The sequence below is a fragment of the Alligator mississippiensis genome, chromosome 16 (genome assembly GCF_030867095.1).
Source record: "Alligator mississippiensis isolate rAllMis1 chromosome 16, rAllMis1, whole genome shotgun sequence".
NCBI classification, from domain to species: domain Eukaryota; kingdom Metazoa; phylum Chordata; order Crocodylia; family Alligatoridae; genus Alligator; species Alligator mississippiensis.
In genome coordinates, this window is record NC_081839.1 from 4,580,699 (window position 1) to 4,593,945 (window position 13,247).

The 13,247-nt window shown below is 52.9% G+C and overlaps 1 protein-coding gene across 18 annotated transcripts in view; it reads left to right on the plus strand.

The window, feature by feature from the left end:
- PTPRS (protein tyrosine phosphatase receptor type S) overlaps window positions 1–13,247 on the plus strand; it is a 199,905-nt gene that overhangs the window by 79,280 nt on the left and 107,378 nt on the right. For all 18 annotated transcript variants that reach the window (XM_059719988.1, XM_059719970.1, XM_059719972.1 and 15 more), the window contains exon 2: window positions 8,060–8,227. In XM_059719988.1, coding sequence (XP_059575971.1) covers window positions 8,060–8,227 — 168 coding nt within the window. The remainder of the gene's footprint in view (window positions 1–8,059; window positions 8,228–13,247) is intronic.

Sequence of the window (13,247 nt, forward strand, 5' to 3'; positions counted from 1 at the left end):
TGTGCTCTCCCCACTCCTCTGTGGGACAGGCACTCAGGCCCTTGAAAGGGCAATTGCAATCTTCTCCTTTGGGCCACCCAAACCAGAGAGCTCCGCTAGAAACGGGGTCCCGATCATTGGGGCAGAATCCTCCGAGGCAGGGAGGGTGTGTGAAGGAGGGAGCACGTTGTGCGCTTGCTTGTTAAATCCGGGGCCCAAATCCTACAGCACCGCTTGCAGCCGTAAGCGAACCCGCAGGTCTGTAGTGCCGGCCAACTTGGCCGCTAGCAATTTTCCAGTCTCCGAGGAGGGATGTTGCATACGTGCAGTTACCGTGGATGGGCGCATTTATGGTGGATTAATAATTGATGCGCGTGTGTATTATTTAGATGTGCTCTGCACTCATCCCATGCTGCAGGCTGGTTACACTTTGGATAGAAGACATTGTTCTTCCTTTTTAAAGAACTGGTTCGCCATCCTCGGTCATTTGAGTCCATCTCATAAACAAACCCCAGCCCACCTCGGCTGCCCTGGCAGTCACTGTCTACGCAACGTATTGAGCACCAGAGTCACCCGAGGCTGCGTCCGCAGTCCCTAAGCGGATGAGGGTGGCCTTCCTCTCCTCCCCCAGGGATCATTTTGATTGTGGTGGGGTGTCCCTCTTCGAGCACGTGTGTTTTTTTTTCTGTGCACAAGTGCGTGTGCATCCAGAACGGTTGTGTTTCTGTGCAGTGAATGGCTGGGGGTGCATTTAGCTTCATTCTCCTGCAGGCTTGCCGATACCCAGCTTTTGCCTTTGGGGGCTTTAGATAGTGCACTGTGCTGCTGATGCCATGAGATAATGATGATTGATGATTATTTACACAGTCCTGTTGGCATGTGCGTGGCAGGCTTAGAGACAAAACACAGCCCGTGCCCCAAGGAGCTCCCCGGCTCCATCAGGCATCTGGACTGAGGAGTTGATGATGAATGACAAAAAAAAAAGGAGGAAAAAATGAGAAAGAGAGATGCTGTACAAGAAATGCAAAGTATTAAAGTGAGCCAAAAGGAGATGTCATCCCCAGTGCTGTCAGCAGCTCAGCACTGATCTGGAGTGATTTGTTGGTAAATGCTGAAGGGTCTCATGTAAAGAAAGAGAGACAAGGGGGCGGGGAGGACGCTATGGGCCCGCTTCTACACTGCCTTGCACCTTGTACTGTCATTTCCGTCGGTGCAGAAGAAAGCTGCCTGACTGGGTTGTTTCGAGCCTGCTTTACACTACTGTAGGTGACTGCAGGGTCCTGCGCAGGTCCTCGCTGTCCCAGGCGAGACCAGCAGTGCCTGTTCTTCCCTAGCTCTGGCTTCTCCGGGCTGTCTCCTCGGGGGCTGCTCAGCACCCCTAAAGAAAGGAGCAAGGGAAGGCGGATGCGGTGTAGGGGAGGGCTGGTGTAGGGGAGCCGCAGCTCAGCTCTGTTCGGAGCACGATGCTGGCGGGTCTCCTCTGGGGACCCTCGCCTGTCTCACTCGGGTCTCTCTCCAAAGAGATGCTGCAGATCACTGCTGATACTTGGCGGCGGCGGGGGGTGGCATTCTTGCCGTGGGCTTTGTTATAACACAAGGGGTCGTTCTGGGTCCTCCTGCCTTTGTCGGCAGGGCTGCTGCGCCAAGCGAGCCGGCGCGGCCGGGGTGCGTGTTTGCATTTTGCAAGGCCTAGCGAGCGGGACCGGTGCTTCCCCCATCCTTTGCTGATCCATCTGCTCTTTGTGGTCGCAGTGGCGGTTTCCTCTGCCCCCTTTCCATGCTACCCTGCACCTGCTAAACACACGGTGGACACAACAAATTCATCACCACTTGTCAGAGCTGTCACCGTAGGGAAGATGGGGGGGGAAATTAATTTCTCCTGACGATTTAAACACAGCTCAGACCTCTCCTGCCTGCCTCCTTCCCCAGCCGTAGTTTAACTCTCTGCGTACCGGGATGCCCTGCAGCAGCTGCGGAGAACGAAGAACATGGCACCCCTTCCCTGGTCTCTTTGCCCCTGTTGCACAGGGACAGGGCTGGGCTGATTAAATATTTGCACAGAGCAGGAGCGCTAGAGCTGGGCCGTGAGTGCAGAAAATCCCGACTGGAGGCGAAGTCTGGAGAAAGGGACTGGGAGTAAGCAGATCTGCCTTATACCCCTGGGAATACTGACGGGCAACTTTAGGCAAGCGCTCTCCCTCTCTGCGCCGCAGCTCATCTGTAAAATGGACGTGATCTTTACTTTGTTAAGTGGTTTGAGACCCGTGATGGAAACGAGCTGTATAGGTGGCAGGCATATTACCATGATCCAAGGTCTGTCTCTCCCTCTCTCTGCCTCAGTTTCTCCATGGAGGATAACCTGATTTTGGTAAATTAGTTTGGAGATACTGGAGCGTGGCATTACTGCTGTATCCACTGAGGGGCTTTGCTGGTTGCTCTAGGACTGTCTTGATCCACCCGTGGGAGCTGAAACCTGTGGCTTGCATTTTCCAAAGGGGTTTGTGGAATTTGGGTTTTTGTTTGAGGGCCTTGATTTCTGGGGGAAGGGCTTGATTTCTATCAGGCAATGTAACTGTGTCTCTGTCCTCTGCATGGCATCTTGAGTTGGGCAACGAAACCCACTAATTACTTTGGAAAGTATAGGCTTGCCTTGGGGGTTTCATTTATTTATTTTGGAAGCACGCAGGGCTTTGGATGCCTCCATGTTGTTGGGAAGACTTGTATTGAGCCTGCTGCCTCTGAAAAACTCGGCGGTCCCCTCTGAGGATGGGCTTGCTGGTCACCCTGGGTGGGAAGCAGTGTGCATCTTGGTTGGGATCAGCACACAGGAGAGCTCCAGGCTGGGATTTGATGGCCAAGATGAGCTGAGCTGGGCTGGGTGGGAGAGCCCGCTTTTCCCTTTGCTGGGTTCAGTGGGAACGGGGAAGTCTGGAGTGCATTTGTTTCCCTGTTGCGAGGGGAAGGGCATCCAAATGAATGCCGGCTGTGCTTGGCATTGGTGTGAGGTCTTGCTTGCGCTCTTAAGGATTGCCAGTTAATTGAGCAGTGATAATTGCATGTTGCACCCAGGGGCCCGGAGACGGCAATCTTGGTGCAAAAATTGCATGCAGGCCCCAATCTCGGTGGTGGCTTCTCTGTGGCTTCAAAGTGCCCCAACAGGGACCTGCTTTTGGAGCAACAGAGGGACCCACGCGTGGAGACCTGGCAAGACTGCCCATAATGGGCTCCAAGCAAGCAGATGCCCACATCACGCAACCCGCTGGCGTTTCGGGTCACGTCTCGATTGGGTTGCTTGGGTGGGTCAGACCACACTGGCTCGGAAAGGAGCAGGGAGAGAGAAACGCACGGCCGGCTGTTTAGATGTCATATTTCATTTTTGGCAAGGAGATGAGGCTGGGTGGTTGATGTGCTAAAAGCTTTATTTTTTGTACGAAAAAGCTTGTCGGTGCAGGAAATGAGGTGACCCGTTGCCCTTTATTAACGTGCAGTAAAAACTGAAGCGAGGATGCCAGGAGGAGGAGGAAAGTTCCCCGTGCGGCCCCTTGCCTGGACGGCGCTGGCTATAATAGACTGTTAGGGCTGCACGGGAGCAATGTCCTAGAAAATGGAAAAAGCTCATCATGGTGACAAGGGCCAGGGGAAAGTTTTTTTGTGCATGTGCAGTTCCTTGAGAAGCACTTCCCTCTCCCCTTCCAAATAGCATTTCACCTCCACGTTCCCTCGTTAGGTGGCCAGCATTTAATTTCCTGCTGAGAACAGTGCTGGGTGCGCTGGTCCCTAGATAAACCCCCCCTCCTCCATCCCCTGGCTGGGATTTTCAAAGTAGCTTAAGGGAGTTTAAGTGTCCAACTCCCACTGCAATGGGAGTCAATGGGAGTAAAATAGCCAAAAGCACCTTAGTGGCTTAGCCTAAGTCCCTTTGAGTCTCATTGGGACTTAAGTGATTAAGTCACTCTAGGTGCTTTGGAGAATTTTACCCTTACAGCCTGCTTCCCTGAGGTCTCTGCAAATCCCAGCCTCCCTTGTCTGGGCCAGTTGTTTGGGGCCGCTCTGTCAGGCTATTTGCAGCAAACCAGGCTAAATGTAGTAAGTCTGGCCGTGTGCACAGTGCTGTACAAGGCATGCAAAAATAGCTTGCGCTCTGCAAACCACGAAAGGTCAGGGGCACTGGGGAAGGCAGAGGAAAGAACAAGTTTAAAGGAGTTTTTCCCCTGCAATTAGTCTCTTTTCTTGTACGCCTAGTAGAGCTCAGACCGGGCTTTGGGCCTGAGCTTCACTCAACAGCATTCTCTAATCAAGCTGGACGAACATCGGCCCTGCCCGAGCCATAGAAGACCCTCGGTCACAGGCACTCGTTAAGACTTTCCAGGGCAGAAGAACTGTGCGAGACCTCTGCTGTTGCACCTATTTTCTGCAGTGCTGATAGGTTGGCTGGGTGCTTTCCAGGCTGGCAGGATAACGAGACGCCTGTCCAAAGGCAGACCGTGTACAGACGCAGGGTGGGAGATAGGATGTGATGAAATCAGTACTATGTGAGCATTACTCACTGCAGCTCCCAACTGCCCATACCCATGCTGGAGGTGAGCGAGGCCTGCCATGCTGAACCCAAATAGCGTGCATATGGGAAAGCTGCCGGGGATACAAATGACAAGGATCTTTATTATTAGGGTCAGTAGCATTCATTCTTAAAGGCGTCAGCTTCCATGAGAGCGGGAAGAAACGTCCGTGCCTGAAACGAGGTGGGTTTGGGTGGAGCGGGAGGGCGTATGCCTTTTCCCATGGGTCTGGCAAGCAGCCCAGATGTACCGTTGGCGTGTGCTGGTCCAGGAGCCTGTGAAAGAAAGACCTGGGGGCTTGGGAGTGGAGAGTCTGGCAACCGGATTCATGAGCCCACCCCGTGCCAAGGCTGCCATTGCCAGGAGCCATTGTGCAAAGGATACCAAGAAAACAGAGCAGCTTTGGCTGCCTTCGTCGCCTCCTGAGCCTCCCCTTCGTTTGCACAGGGATCCGGATGGGTGCACATCTCGCCATCCTGATAATCCTGAGTCCAGGGGGAGACAAGCCCGGTGACGTACCTGCTCTGAAGGATGAGTTGCTGGATTGAGGTTGACGTGTCCTAATATCTCTGCCAGCACTTTCCATCTCTGTCAAGGGCTTCGGGAAGCACATTAGCACCAGAGCGGAAGTGTCACCCTCTGGCATCTCCTTCTCTAATCCCGGCGCTGTTGCAGCATCCCCATCACCAGACCTTTTCGCTCGCAGCCCATTATGCGGCATGAAACGCATCCCAGGGCCTGGAAGTGCAGGGCTGCCGGGCATCCCTCCCACCCTCCCCACCGCGGTTCAGGTCCGGCAGACCATGCCAGATGACTTGTCTGAGCTAATTGCTGTTACTCGGTGAAGGGTTGAGGGCGAGAGGGGAGCATTTTGTTGGGGGGGCGGCGTTGCTTCTCGTCTGCCCGCGCGACTCTGGCTCTACGTTCAGTCTCGCACGGAGACCGCTACCAGCGCTTCGTCGGACCGCAGGGGGCTTCCACTTAGATAAATACAAGCCGAACTTCTCAGCGGCAGGATGAGCAAGCCCAGGGTTGAAATGTTAAGCGCCGAAAAACACCAGAGTTGGGAGAAATCCCTCCCAACCGCCGGGGCGCAGAAGCTACTCTATCACGGTTAGCAAGGGAGCGAGGAAAGGAACCAACTGCAAGCAACTTGATTCGATTTACGTCGTGCAGCATTTACAGCGCAGCCCTCCCGTAATGAACAGTTGCCATCACAACTATTCATAATGCCCTCGAACTCTGCCTGCCTCTATTTGGAAAAAAACAACCCAAAAACAAAACCACAAAACACACACACACTCCCCCGTTGTTCCTAGCCCAAGGGCCCTATGAAACCTGCCTGTTAAGTTTGCCTCTCGCCTTGCTGTGCTTTTCTCGCAGAACAGACATTGCGGAATAACCCCCCCGGCTGAGCCATCCTTTCCCGTGTCTCACAGACGTACGTACCCACGCACGTACCCCCACAAACGTTGGCTTCAAAAGCCATCAGAGAGAGAGAGACTGACAGCCGGGGACCCTGCTTTTCTCTGATTTAAAAAAATAAAAATCCCCAATTCTCGGTAACCCCAACTCCACATTTTTCCATGATCAGAATGAAACACCATTATATATGTATCTATCTAGTAGCAGTGTTTTGTTTTAATCATGGAAACGTAGCTTTTAGGTTACTACTTTTTTTCATCTGAAAATTGGGGATTTTTTTTAAATCGGAGGAAACCAGGATCCCTGCTGACAACGCGCATGGAGCGTGCTCTGATCTAAAAGGACGAACCCAGCGTTGCCTGTTGGGTGGATGCTGCTCTGGGGGGTTGAACTTCCCAGGCTGTAATATTTATGGTCCTTCATATTTTCCTTCTTAATTCTCTAAAAACACTGCCTTGATGTTTTACTAGCACAGACAGAGTAAAACACCCGTTTCGACGGCGTCTCCCGCTGATTTGGGGCTGTGATAGCTCTCGGAGGGACCAGGTTCCAGCGTATCCCTTTTAAAGCCTTTGGTTGCTGCAAAATCTCTGTCTCCCTCTGCTCTTCCAAAGGGCAGTAAACCCTGTTGTGTGTTTGTTCTTAAAGGAGGGAACTTCCAGCAGGAAAGAGCCTTCCCCAGATCTAAGGGGATCCTTTGTTAAAAGCAAATCCTTCCCCTTTGTCCTAGCATCTCGGGCCTGTTTGTAGTCAAACAGCTGGCATCTCCGCTGACAGCTCCGTTACGAGAGGGCTGCCGTCTTCTCTCTCTCTCTCTTTCTGTTTTCTCGAAGGCAAAGCCTGACTTTCAAGCTGGAGAAAGTGTTCGAGCTATTGATAGCTCTGCTGCTGCGAGTACGGCCCCTGCCTGCCACTTCCACGGTGCAAAGGGACAAGCGTCTGGCCATAAGTAGCCAGTTTGCACATCCCGCTCTCCCTGAACCACTGGCTCTTGGAGGAGGCAGCTCTTGTGCCAGCCACCTCCTCCCATCGTGCAGCTCCAGGGGAAGGGGCAGAACGGGCATGGTGGAGCAGACGTGCCCTACGTCATCCTCCACTGGCTGAGCACCTCTGTCTTGCCCGGGCGCTTCAGGTCTCGCAGCCAGGACCAGACCCCAACACCTACATCTGTATTGTAATGAGCAGCTGCAGACAAGAACGTGGCCCCAAATGTTTCTAATGTGCTTTTGCGATCGTGCTTGCTGAATTGATTGAGCAAGGATTCGCTCCCGCCTCTCCTGCGCCATCCTTTATCGACACCGGGGTTAGATGCTTATGTTAACGGTCTGGCTCAAATCAACCGACATGGCTCCTGAGCCCTGTGAGGTGAGGATGGATCATGAACCCCATTTACAGATGGAGAAACTGAGGCAGAGAGGCACGGCTATCAGGGAGGAGGCAGTCAGACCTGGAGGCCTTTCCCCTCCCTGCATTTATAGTCTAGAGACAATTTTTGCAGCTGCCCTAGGTGCATGCCCAGCAGTGGGATTGGTACTCGCTTGCCCACAGGTGATGGCTGTGCTGCTCAGAGGGCCTGGCTGAGAGGGGAGAAGATCCCTCCCCAGACACAAATAGCTTCAGCAGCAGCTGTCAAAGATGGGCATGGTGGGGAAAACCATCCCAGTCCCCCGCTTCCTTGCTCCCCTCCTCCTGGGTTTTTTCTTTCTCCCATTTTTTGCATTTGCAAGAGGGTCTCTGGGCCCATTGGGTCGGATCATTTCACACCCCATTGCCTGGGGCGCTGGTTGCTCGATGCTGCCTTTCTGCAGGGCTTGGGGAGGGAGGGTGGGTGGGTTCGACTTTACACCCTGGCTCTGCAGGGGCCTTTGCCTCCTGCCTGCCCTCTCCTCTCATCTCCTGCCCTTGGCCTTTCCCTTGTGTGAGTGCCTCTGAGCAGCTCGCCATTTATCTACTGAAGCCATGAGCCCGGATGCACCATGCTAATCCATCAGATATTCCACGCGGCTCCCGAGGAGGGGCCATGCCCAGGTCTCTCCTTCCCATAGAGGCTCATGTTTGCTCCCAGCTCGTCTAACCGCCCGCTCCTCTTGTGTCCGCAGGTGCTGACGTCGCTTCGGAGACGCCGCGAGCTTTGCTGACCTGGAGCCTATTCGGCGGGGGTCGGAGGTCGTTGCCAAGAATGCGGATCCTTCCCGGCCCTGGAATGCCTTCGTTCATCCCTCTCGTGACCCTCCTGTCCTTGCTCCTGATTGCTTGTGTGGCTGAAAGTAAGTGACCCCTCCTGCCCCTTTGCTCCGGCCTCCCTCGTGCCACCTTGCTTCCTCATGCAGCGGGGACCAGGAGTGCGGCTCAGTCCTCAGGGATGGAGAAGGCCTAGTGACCAGCAGCATTGTCTTTTTTTTTTAAATGGCCGGTTACTATACCCCCCCCCACTCCCCAGGGCTTTTGCTTATCCCTAATGCAGGAGTCTGCAGCCCTCCGACTGTTGTCCTACCCGTGAGATCATTGCTGCCCCGCGAGTCACTTCTGCGAGTCTCCATAGCCCGTTTAATCCTTGCAATCTCCCCTGAGACTCCCAAATTGGGAGGGGGGCAAGTAGTGTGCTGATATCTATACCGTGTTGTATCTTCTCTGGCCTTTCAAGTACATCTGTGAGAAACCGCAGCACCTTGCCTGCAAGGCTCCTTAGCATGAAAGCCAGTCGCGGGGTGGGGACAGCAGGAATATTCATCTCCAGGCTGATCGAATTATAACTTTTCTTCTCCCACAGCAAAGCTGCTCAAAGCTGGTGAGGGGGCTGCTTTGGTCGGCACAGTCCGGGGCAACTTTTAACACAGTTGCTTCATTATTGGGGTTTATTAAGAGGATGCGTTCTCAGGGGATCGAAGGGATGGCAGGGCCTTTCGTTGTCATGTGCCCTGTCGTCTCAGGTGTGGATGTGGCCGGGGCTTTGCCATCCTGTAGCACTGCACTCATCTCTCTGCTGTTTACCCCGTAGCCCCTCCATGCAGGGAAGCTTGTGTCTACGTGGAAGGACAATAAGGCCTTTCATTTTACTATCCTCAAGTCACAAGGGGTGAGAGGTGAGCTGGCCCTCCAGGAGGTTCAGAATTGGGACACCACCTGGTATGTCACCCTGAGTACGCCTGCTACAATTTAACGGTGCAGTTGTAGCTCCCGTAGACTGACTGTAGCTAGCTTGGGGACTGATGAATGGAAGTTGCAGCAGCCTGGAGATCAGTGCAAGGACCTTCCTGAGCATTGACTCGGCTGACATTGAACCTCGTGTAGCTGCAGGCTGCACTGGTTGTTGGTACCTGACACGACTACGTTAACACTGCGCGGGGATGCCCACGCAGACTGCGTCTCCACTCTTTGCAACGTAGACGTACTGTTCGTGGGCCAGCCACATTGCTGGGCAGTCTGTGTGTCCATGCTAAGGGTCAGTATGGTGCAGCGGCGAAAACAGGAGACTAAGAATAGAATCGGGAGTCCTATATTGTGTCGTGTGTGTATACGTGCATGTACTCATGATTTAATACTTAAAATAGCCCAGCTGTCAGGACCCCTGAGCGCTGTACCTGCTGCTGACATGCTGTGACCCGGAGTGAGTTCCCTAAGCCCATATTTTTAACCCTACAGGCAGTTTTGCACGCACAAACACTCACAAATCCAAGGTCTGCATGTGGTGTGTACTCACATGCATGGATTTGTGTAACGTGGGTGCTGAGCACCTGTGAAAGTCACCCGGTTGTTTAAATGTGTATAGGAGTTGAGCCCCGCACAACCCCACTGACGCCAGCTGCTCCACCTGACTGATGGGTCCCTGCCCCTTAACCTCCCTGCAGGCTTGGTTTTCCCATCTGCCCGGTGCGGGGGATCTGTGGGGTGAGGCTCAGTCACAGGGTATTTTTGAAGAGCTTTGAGATCCCGCAAGCTGCCGCACACCTGCAGAGCACTGCTGCAGGGCTGGATTGAAATCGGGGCTTGCTCTCAGAGGCTCCCAGGACGGGTAGGGGAGCAGGGCTTCCCTTCCATGCTGCAGGCTCTCTGCTCTCAGGTTGCCGGTAGAGAGAAGGCAGGGCAGGACATTTTCCTCCTCCCCCAGCTGCAGGAGAAGAAGTCACAGTTTCTGCCTGTGTGGGACCCAGGGTAGGTTGTGACCTGTATATTCTCTCCCTGTATATCCCCAAGAATTCGATGCTGGTGACTCGATGCGGGATTGGATGCACCATAGAGTGCAGCGATTGCTAAACCAAAGGTGATGAGTTGTTACCTCCTGAATTTGGAGAATCGTCCGAGTGTCACTGGCGGTGCCCCGGCCCATACCCGCCCGGGCCCGTAGCTTTGGCTAGCATGGGATATATACAGCAAACAGCTTTGTCTGTCACAACTGTTGAGGCTGTGAGAAGCCATCACTCTGCTCTGACAATGTCATCTCCTCTTGTATGGCCTTGGGCTCTGTCGCACTGCCTCGTGTAATCCCTTGGCCGGCTTCCACTTGGCTGGTGCTTGCCCATGACAGCGACCTGCTTTTTCCTCTCCCAGTTCCCTGTGCTGGGGTAGGGGGTTCCCTGATTTTATAGCCATCAGAGCGACAGGCCCCCAACTCCGGCATGGCAGCATCTTCCCATGCATAGGAGGAAAGGGTAAGCTAGTAGCAAAGAGCTGGGATCTCTGCCTACTATTCTTGCTTTCTTCCCCTGTGACGTGGATGCCTCTTCCTCTGCTGTGCCTGAATTCCTGGGTGCTTGTGCCTGAAAGCTTGCAATTAAAAAATCTTTTCTTGCAAAAATCTTGTTGGTCTAATAAAAGATATCATCTCTACTACCCCGATTGCTCTCAAAGAGGGAAGATTTGGGGATTTTTATTTGTGGTAGAACTGGGGAGAAAACCCAGACTTCCTGATTCCCGCTTGGGTCTCGTTGCCTCCGCAGCTAAAATGTTGGGGCCTCCTATTGCGTGCATGGGTACGCAAAATAAGATTTGTCTTGCTGGATACAATTCCCAGGAGATTGCAGAGTCTCTTCACAGCCCCCTCGCTGAGTAGTGCAAACACATTTTTTGCCAGCGTCGTGCGAGGGGTCACGCAAGACCTGGCATCGGTATGCGTCTCGTACCTGAAGAAACAACGTGCTTGTTTTAAGTGCTCAGTTGCAGATAAAAAGCCACTTACCCTGGAAAAATTGTGTAATCTTTATAACCAAAATCAGCGCGTTTACGGTTAAAGTGGATTTCTCCCATTGATTAAACCTTTACATTTTCCAGTAGAGACCTGTTAATTGGTGCATCTTGCAAACAGAGCTGGAGTTCTCCCCAGCAGAGATTTACTAGCAGATGTAGTAGTGAGCATTACTTATGACTAAGGTTTCCTCCTTTAGATAAATCACATTGTAGAAGGCTTGCTAGCATGCTCCTCAGTATTACCATAAATAATTAAAACTAAATTGCGATTGACAAAATAAAAGAATAAGGCCCGTTTTATGATGCATTACTCGGGCTCCCTTTCCCTTGTTAATTGTGTGTAATCCATTGGCGGTTTGCAGAATGCAGTAATTCAGGGCGGGTGCAAATCAGCAAGGCTCTGGTGTGCGTTTAAACCCGGCTGCTGCCCCGCTACCGTGCAGGGGTGGAGGCTGGTGGTAGATGGCAGTGCGACCTGCCTGTTCGTGGAGGAGGAGGCATCCGAAGAAATGACTGTTGATGACGTGTGAAGGGAAACAAGACTGCAAAGATCAGTGTTAAGGCTGGTCTTTGGAAACGGTGTGAAGACGTAGCCCCTTGGCTACATGCTCCCTTCCTAGCCTAATCCACAGTGGCAGTGAGTCTAGTACAGCCAAAGACCCCAGCTCTTTAGCTCAAGCTGTGGCTGTGCATGCTTTTATCCTGAAACGTCCCCAATTCAGTCCTTGGGATTGTCCAAGAGGGCCACGGTGACAAAAGCTTCTTGGTAAAACCAAGAGGCATTGCTCTCCATCTGTTGGGGGTATTAAGATAGCCCTGGCTATAAGGAGATGTTTCTCAAGGAGCAGCAAGGTGTTGGTGGAAGGCAGCTCTCTCCTTAAAACTGTGTGTACTGGGACCAGTTTGCACTGATGCACTGGCACTACCCTGGAAGGAAGCAGGTGCTGCAACCTGTCACTATTTACACCAGTAATTTTTGAAGCATGTTCGCTGCCTACAAGCTTAGCTTGCCCTGCATGGGCTCCTCCTTCCGGACTCGGGGCGCAGAGCTGTTGAGCAGTTGCCTGCATTGGTCTCTGGGTGGAGAGAAGTGGGGGTGAGTTTGGAAGGGGAGGCAGGTGTTAAAAAGGAGACACCAAGCAGCAGTTTGCTTGGAGAAAGAGCGGTGGCACGTAACTGGCAGAGCACGGACTCCCTCTGCCCGCAGGGGCTGAAGTGCATTGAAAGAGGGTGAAGAGCCTCGATGGCACTGACTCAGAAGGGAAGCCGGGTGGAGCACGGTTGCCCAAGTCACCGAGCGCTTATAGCAAAGCAACCGGAGCTGTGCCCCTTCCTCATCCCACTCCTTCGCCTCTCTGCTGTGGCATCCCTATGGCGCTATAATGGGTCGTATAATAAGCGTGCAGCAAATACATATGCCGGTCTCTTCCCAGCTGCCGGTACTATTGAGCTGGGCTCAGAAGCCTCTGGGTCCCAACACTGCCTTGCACCAGTCTGGTTTCTAGGAGGGAGATACGTGGCTCAGTCTAGCTCCTGCTGAGTAGCTCCCCTGTCCCGTCTCACGCTGCGCTCCAGTCTGTCTTTGCCAAGGAGACTAGACCAGCCACCTTCCCACCAAGGACACTGAATTAAGCCTGTGTCTCACCTTGCTAATGTGCCTGATTAAATTAAACCTTGCCTGGATAAATCGAGTGATGTCATTCCATTATTTTTCTTCTTATTATTATTATTATTATTTAAATCAAACAGAAAAGTTTGCATTTTTTTGTGGGAACAGGGAAAGAAATTATTCATCTTCTGAAAAGCTGCCTTGGTAGGGGAAGGGGTCACTCAGCTGCACCGAGGCCTGTAGGCATTTATTAGATTAGTGCCTAATGAGGTGCACACAGGGGCTGCCGCAGCCAGCGGACATCGGAGACCCTGCCTTGAATGTTTGCAGGAGGAGAGAGTCCATCAGTAGAGGAACTGGACTTCTGTCGAGGGGTCTTGCCATAGAGCTTTGTTCAACTGCTAGAAATAACATAGATCAGGACTGGAAAATTGTGGCTACAGGGAGGAGGCACCGCGTGCTTTGGAAGACCCTGCCGAGCAAACTGCGTGATC